This window comes from Branchiostoma floridae, chromosome 5 (assembly GCF_000003815.2).
Source record: "Branchiostoma floridae strain S238N-H82 chromosome 5, Bfl_VNyyK, whole genome shotgun sequence".
Taxonomy (NCBI): domain Eukaryota; kingdom Metazoa; phylum Chordata; class Leptocardii; order Amphioxiformes; family Branchiostomatidae; genus Branchiostoma; species Branchiostoma floridae.
Window position 1 is genome coordinate 20880091 of NC_049983.1, and position 7892 is coordinate 20887982.

The 7892-nt window shown below is 38.6% G+C and overlaps 1 protein-coding gene across 1 annotated transcript; it reads right to left on the reverse strand.

Annotated features, from left to right (window-relative positions):
- Positions 1–1044: 1044 nt before the first annotated feature.
- On the reverse strand, positions 1045–7804 carry LOC118415998 (WD repeat-containing protein 82-like). Its single transcript, XM_035821026.1, has 9 exons — positions 7440–7804; positions 5795–5892; positions 5463–5529; positions 5182–5281; positions 4697–4813; positions 4362–4517; positions 4085–4154; positions 3637–3779; positions 1045–3139 (listed from the first exon to the last, which is right to left on the reverse strand). Exons 1-9 carry the CDS (start codon positions 7628–7630, stop codon positions 3110–3112), a joined length of 972 nt encoding a protein of 323 aa, XP_035676919.1. The 5' UTR covers positions 7631–7804; the 3' UTR covers positions 1045–3109.
- Positions 7805–7892: the final 88 nt, after the last annotated feature.

A 7892-nucleotide genomic window follows, 5' to 3' on the forward strand; every position in this document is an offset into this window, starting at 1 on the left:
TAAAAATATTGGAATGAAGCGCCAGGCATGGCAACGTTATAGATCAGTCAAAACAGACTCCTTCTTACCAGTGCCTCCTTGAACTCGGCGTATACTGTATTGTCTGTTATGTGTGTGTATGTGTTTTTCTGTCTGTCTCTCTGTGTGTTTTCGTTTCCGGATATTTCAATATCTGTGGTCAGCATAACTTTAGAACCTTTGGATGTATGGTAATGATTATGATTATGCTCATATTTGGTGCATTGTATGTGATACTACTAAGGGGTTGGGAAGACGAAGATGCATTTCGAATTTGGCCCTCCCAGTGTGTGACATAAGTAAAAAACTTGACCCACTAGTTCGTTCTTCGACCAAATCCACTCCTTGGTTGGTTCTGAAAAAGGTCAAATGTTTTGAAAAGCGTTTAAAAAAGGCTAACTTCTATTGATTATCAGGGATCAGTAGGTATTGAGATTGTTCTACGTATCTCCTTCGCAGCGTGAATCACTATGTTTTCTGTATCTTTCAAGCCTCGTTCACTCATGTCATCTTGTATCAGACCTTTCTATAGTTTCGGGTATTCCAAGATCCTTGTGGTGGTGGTCTGGCACCTCAGAACTAGAAGACACCTAAATCTATTACACGTACTATGATACTGAGGCTAGAAAGTTTGCATCATGAATGCAAAATTCAAGCAGACTTTTTTTTCATCACCTGTCAGTGGGGACTCCTAGCGATCCAAGTCATTTGTGCCCGTGCTGATGAGGTTTTTCGCTATGTTTACCTCGATCCGCCCAGGTTGTTTGTGTGCATCGTCAGTGTGTGTGCTTGAGTATTTACTGGATCTTTCAGTGATGTTTGTGGTTTATTGTGGAAGAAGCTCCTTCTATGGAAGAGATCTATAACGAAAGAAGGTAAATGCTGATATATCCATGGCTACGTGCTACACTGGAACTGTAAACATAGTTCTACTAAAAGGTTTGTTGATCATATTGCTAGTAATTGGTCTTTTATGAAATGGGTAACACCACCTTATCGTGACAAAGAAAAAGAAACACCAAAGAATAATCTTTGAATACAAAATTTATTTACAAAAAACTGTAAATGAGGATTCCTGTTGAACAGTAAACAATAAAGTTAACATGGCTTCAAGGAGAATAGTCTTCAAACAGTTACAAACAATGCATTATACGTGTAGTAAACTTCCGAAACAAAACTGAAGTTTTTGCACAGTCTGGTCTCTCCAAGCACAGATCTTGAAGTACAACCACCCTACATGGGAAGACTTACAATAGCACCCATCTCAACATGTCCATATAAACATAACTTAGTCTTCTTGGACGGTACTGTTCCTGAATGATATTGGCTACTATCATACAGAAATGCCTGTTATAGACATGACAGACAAGTCAACTCCACTTTTAACCTAAGCACAACTCTGTCCATGTTCGAAGGAAGACATTTTGGAATGTTACGTGATGTCAAGTCCTTCAACTGTTAACTCCACATTGTACCAAGTGTATGGTTTGTGGTCCAAAACAGTAATTACGTGAGTAGGAAAAATTCTGAGTGACCAATGTAAGTTCAAAGTTATATAGCCCATAGTTGTTGAAAATTTTAGTGATTTTTCTATGTGCCGTTAACCACTTCTTTTGACAAAGGATCCAGTAGATTAATGGACCATTCACCAATAAAAAAAGAAAAAGCTTGCCACAAAACCAGAAACAGTGTCTTCCTTACATGGACTGGTGGTCCTTTACATCGGGTGGTGGTATGTATGTCTTTGCCACTTTTACTACAGCACAGTACTGCCAACTAGTACCATAAGCTCCAACGGGAGCAAAGAGTAAGTAAGTACACCCAACTACTGATCAACAGCATCAGTGCTTTTTAAAACAAGGTAGTGCTGGCACCAGAGGCTACATAAATAGTGTGATTTTATACTTTACCCCAAATGCTTCTGTGTATTTACCTTGACTACGAAAGAAACATTTGCCTGACACTTAATTAAGATCTACTACCCTGAAATCGATGTTATCCCTTGTATGTTTAGTTGTTCTTTACTCAGGTCTTTACTCAACGCATTACTTTTCCTAGCAATGTGGACAGAGGCCACAGAAGCAATATTCTTTTTACCAATCCTACACAACCCTGTGCTCTTCAGGTCATACATGGTCAATATGCATCACATAGAACACAGCTTGTCTCAAACAAGTACTGCAAACTGCAAACATGGTACCCTCTTATATAACTTGACACTGAAAAGCTATGTCAACAGTCTACAAGTAGTAGTGACTGATATATTATAAAGATAGAAGCATATGACTTTATATAAAAAACATGAACCAGAACTATTGGACCCCGTTTCCACAAAATCTCTCAGCACTCCTGACCTTCCTCCCCTGTATGTCCACAGGTTGTAATCTGTCTAACAGATGAAGATTCTTACAGAGTGCAATCGCAGTTTCTGACATCTTGAAGTATAAAATAGCATATCTTTTGTAAATAGCTGTAGCACATACATGTATCACTATCTTGGGTATCATGATTGAGTTCTCAACTGGACAGGAATTTCTGAAAGCTCCACATTACTGATGTTGAGATATACATGTATATGTACGTGCATGTTAAACAATGTGCACATCTTGAGTAATATTACACCATCTCTTTTCAACATGTTTTCTAATATTTCAAACTCTTTTAGTTGTGTAACTAACAAGTAATTTTTGACAATTTAAAAATTTTTCATAAAAGTTGTTTTTAATATTTGACTAATCTGAGTTTGTAAAAGAAAAATTGTAGAATCTGTAAACAAATAAGGTTTCTATACACAAACTGAGAAGCCTAAATCTTTTTTTTTCCAGAAATTTTCTGAACTATTACGTGTCTTTAGCATGTTGCAATAATACTGCACATTTCTCAGACTCATACATGGCTAGTGGAGACATTCCAGTGCAACGTTTACATTGAAACAACAAGGGTCACTAACATAACCCTCAAAGTCTGGAGTATGTTATACATAGCTTATTGTTTTACAACATACATGTATTACATATGAGACAGACGACACTATAGATAGTATCTATGTGAGAAGCTCTTGGCAAGAACGTCTAAATCACCAGTTTCCATCTCAGTCATCAGTGCTTGGAAGCCAAAATGCCTGAAAAAAAGAAGAGAGGTGTTCAAACAAACTTAAACTGATCATGTAGCATTTAACAACTTATATCTAAAATCTTTTTTCATCTTGATAATGATATTGTTTTGAGTTGTTGTAGTTACTGAACAACAATTAGGTACCTATATGCAAGGTTCAGTCTTTGAATATACGTGACAGCAACCTTTAAATTGCATTCTATTCAGGAATATTCTCACCTTCGCCATGCATGTCTGTTTGGTTTTGCTACTGGTATGGTAGCCTCCATTGTAGGCTCTCTGGGCCTTTTTTTAGCTCATAATACACTTTTGCTGGCCTTTTCTTTTTGTACTGGGTCGCTTGTACTACACGCCTGTAGTACAAGCAACCAAGTACGTACAAAAAAGAAAGGCCAGCAAAAGCGTATTATGAGCTAAAAAAAACTAAAAAAAGGCCCAGAGAGCCTGCTATGGAAGCTACGGGTATGGCTACTTTTTGCGCATGACAGAAAAGCAAATACATACCATGTTAGTGCATGCACTGCCCATCATCATGAACTTGGGGTTGAACTGCACACACTGTACAGGCCCGGGGTGTTTGGCATCCAGAACAATAGTCTTACTGCCGTTCTCGTTGTTCCACACATGGATCTTACCATCCTGGGAACCTGCAAACATGCCAAAACAACATTTACTTAGAACCAAGATGGTAGTCAAGCATTAACGGATCAGTGTACATGACTTACAAGTTGCATTTCAATGTACTCAACATAGCTATACAAACCTGTAAAAAAACTCAAGATTTTAACCTATAAAACATTTCATGATAAATCTCTCTTTAATACGCAAATGGAAGTGTTGAAAAAAGCTGGTGTTTTGACATCTTAAAATAAAGTTAATTGTCTAGTGATCTGAATGAAACTGACAGATTAGGTTAAGCAATTTTCGCATAAAACGGGAACACAATACTCACCAACAATGGTGTATCTAGAATCTGGTGTAAACGATGCCTCGATAGACAGACCCTTCAGGTTGGTATGGCCCTGGAAATATATTTGTCACATTAGATTAAACGACTTTCTATTTTGTTCTGGTACCTCCTGGCCGGCGGACATAAAGAAAACAGGACAAAATAGAAAGCTAGACACAAATGCCTAAAAATACATCAAAAACAGCCAGAGCCGAATCTCTGCTTGGCAAGTATTATTCATCCACACATTTGCTACCGATTGTCATCAGCCCATAGTTACCATGAACTGCTGCAGGGGTGTGCCGCTGAAGGCATCGATCAGCCGGATGACTGTCCCATTGGTGGAGATGAGGATAAGCTTCCCGTCGTTACTAAACTTCAGGCCTGTCCAGTCACAGTCTTTATCCTGCTGCAGTCGGAATGTTGTGAAGGGACCCTACAGAATGGGGGATAACATCAGTATTATGATTAGGTAGGAGTTGACAACCTTTTCAGAACAAGGTGAGACAGTTGCAACACACTAGGTGCCATATGCAAAGCTCCCATTTGTTCAAATGGAGAGACTTCACCAGCTTGACAAGACACATGAAGACAAGTCCAGACAGTAAATCTAACCTTGTCGAAGGATCGTAGATCATACAGCTTGATCATCTCAGAGTTGATCCCAGCTGCAAAGATCAGACCCTCCGGATCAAAGTTGCACACAGGTCTGCCGGGGACGTGCATCAAACCCTGGAGAAAAGTCAAATACAACAGTGTTTAATGTAACATTCATGTACATAATGTAACATACATGTACAAAATGTAAGTTTCTCAGGACGAATAAGTACTAGTATCTTATGGATGTTGAGCATAAATATCTAAGATGACTCTGGCTTCTGTTTCAAGTATCAGTGCAGTGCTACTACTATATAAAATCTAGCATACAATCTATAAAAATATTGAAATTTTATCAGCGGTTTAATGTTTATGCATTTATAGTACCTTGAGCAATGTAAAAATACCATACAACAAAATATTTTGTAAACTATCTCAGAATTATGTACAGAATTGACTGTTTCAGACAACTGTTTTTGTACCAGGTAGATGACATATCTTACCTGACAGTTAGGTGATCTCAGGTCCCACAGTCTGATTGTCTTGTCTAAGGAGCCTGACATGAAGGTGTCATCAATGGGAGACATGCACAGGGCAACCACTCTGGAACCAGAACAAGTCATCCATACGTCAGACACTTTAACTTGCAAAATACAAGACATTCTATGTACATCTCAATAAATAATGCTGCTCTTAGGTATTATCTTATGCATGTAGCATTACTCGTTCACCAATGAAAGGGGTAACAAAAGAAAATTACATGATAAATATGGCATAGACTTACTTCTTGGTGTGGCCTGGGAAATATCTGATATACTTGTTGTCATGCAAAGACAGATATCTGATGGTGTCTGTAATAGGAAAAAGAGAATATGGTATAACTTATAAGTAACTGCTCTTAGCTGGCTTTCTTTCAACTCAGACTGAAGCCCCACACTGTGACAAATGGTGGCTGTCTTAAAAAGCTGGAATAGAAAATTCAACAAGGCAGGTACACAGGTCTCATGGTAAATATTTGACAAGTAATAGATCTCAAAGCCACAAACAAAATGAACACTACATCACTATATGACATATACATATTGCTAGTCCCTAACAAGTTTAGGCACGACTTACCATCAATCTTGTTCGAGCTGTAAATGACTGTGTTGGCTGCATGTGTGAATCTGATGAGATCAACCCCATACTTCTTACTGTACAATGTTCTCTTGGGTCTGTAGATGGGCACAAGCAAGAACAGAATAAATGGTCTACAGAAGAATTACAGTTTCTGTGATAAATAGTGATTGGAAAGATGGACATTAACTGTTCAGAGCAGTCCTGTTCAAAATGAGTCAAGAGGTACCATTTTTTGAGGCACCAAATTCTTGACATTTTCTTCTTACTTCTAAATCCTACTCTCCTATTTAACAGTATGAACTTGAAACGACTGCCATTCCCAATTCCTGCAATTCAATGTTCTTGTAACTACCCAATTCCTGACCCACTATTTAGGACCAATCCATTTTTCCTGACCTATCACTTTTCCACACAAACCAAAGAACATCTGTCTCTGCCTGTCAGCTTCCAATTTTGTCACAACCTATGAAAGCTTGTTTTTTGATTGATCATGACCATGAAGTGACCACATTTGTCATTTACCTGAAAAGCCCACACAAATTCAATTGCTTTGCTACAGAATACATGTCCATTTTCCTAATATGTCAATTATGCTGAATGCACCATCCAGTGTACAAGTGTAAGATGTTTTAAGTCAGTAACTTAAAAGGCTTTTATTTTGCAATGAATGAAAACAGACTAAAGAAAATTATTTGACCAACACTTGACATGTTGTAATTCAACTACACCTATCAAAATGGATCAGCAGAAGTCTGTTGATTTTGCACCCAGATTTCATATTTTAGTCTGCATGTTTCAACTATTAATAAAATTTATTCATCTTTCACATATGAAATACCCCAGAAAGAAACTATTAATTATTATGCATTTGTATTCTGATCAAAGGCTGCTGGGGAATTCAACTGCATAATTAAATGTATATTTTAACAATAATCATGCTTCAATAGATATTTTTCTTTCACTGACTAAGAAGCTTTCAAAGCTTCTATCATTGACTCACTTCAATTTTCCCTCCGGGGACAATGGCCCCATGGGATACATTGTCTCCTTCAATCAACCTGCCACCCCTACTCAGGAATGGTATAGCTCAAGGTATCCGATTCATATGCAAATCACTCATCTCCATCAACCTGGCTAGCGCTCAATTTCTTAACAACTAGGGAAATTTAGAGTAAGAAAAACCATGGAAAATGTAAGAATATGGCGCCATTGTACCATATAGTCAGTTACAGGAATTTCCATCCGGCCAAAACCTCAGACTTTACGTTGGATTATTTCACCTATCTGTCTTCTCCACGTTGCGTCGGCTTCGAAAAAACAGCCTAATTTGCATATCAATATCGGACAGACCGCCTTGACATCTAACTTACCAGCAAAATACTACAGAACTTTCTATTCATGCAATACTTTTCTTTACTTACCTAACATTACACAGATCACACTATATAGCAGAAGTAAGCAAGTAAGATATCGGAAAAATATTTTCCCCAGAAAAGTTTCCCCCTTCATAACATGGACGCGTCCATTTTCCAGGTCCGCCATGTTTGCCCTTTTCGAGCGCCAAGCATGCAGTGATTTTTTGTGGAAAGAATGGCGCCGGAAACCAACCGCCCAGGATAGCACCTGGTGCGGACTTACGTACTTTCCCTCCTGACAGTCGTATATAACGATAGAGTCATCATCCGAGCTGGATATTAGTGTCTCTCCGCTTGGGGCGAAGTCCAAGCTGTTGATACGGTCGCTATTCTCCCTGAACACTTTCGCCACCTTAAAACTACGCAGAGTCCCATCGGTCAGCTTCATTTTGGCAACCAATTTGTGCCCTGGGTACATTACAGGATGTAGAGAGAAATATTTTTGTTTGGGGCTGGGTGGAAAGGAAGAGTAAGTGGAGAATTTTTCACGACGAAATTTCTTGGGAGCCGATCCTCCATTTCTTGCTGCCTAATGATCACGTGACAGGTGACGTCACCCTGGTGTGGAATACCTGCACGAAATGCACCCTGGGTCAGAAAATGGCGTCTGCTAAGGTAACAGCTGGTAGGATTAGGATTGCATGACCTGATTTCATTTGATTAGAAATTTACTACCCGCC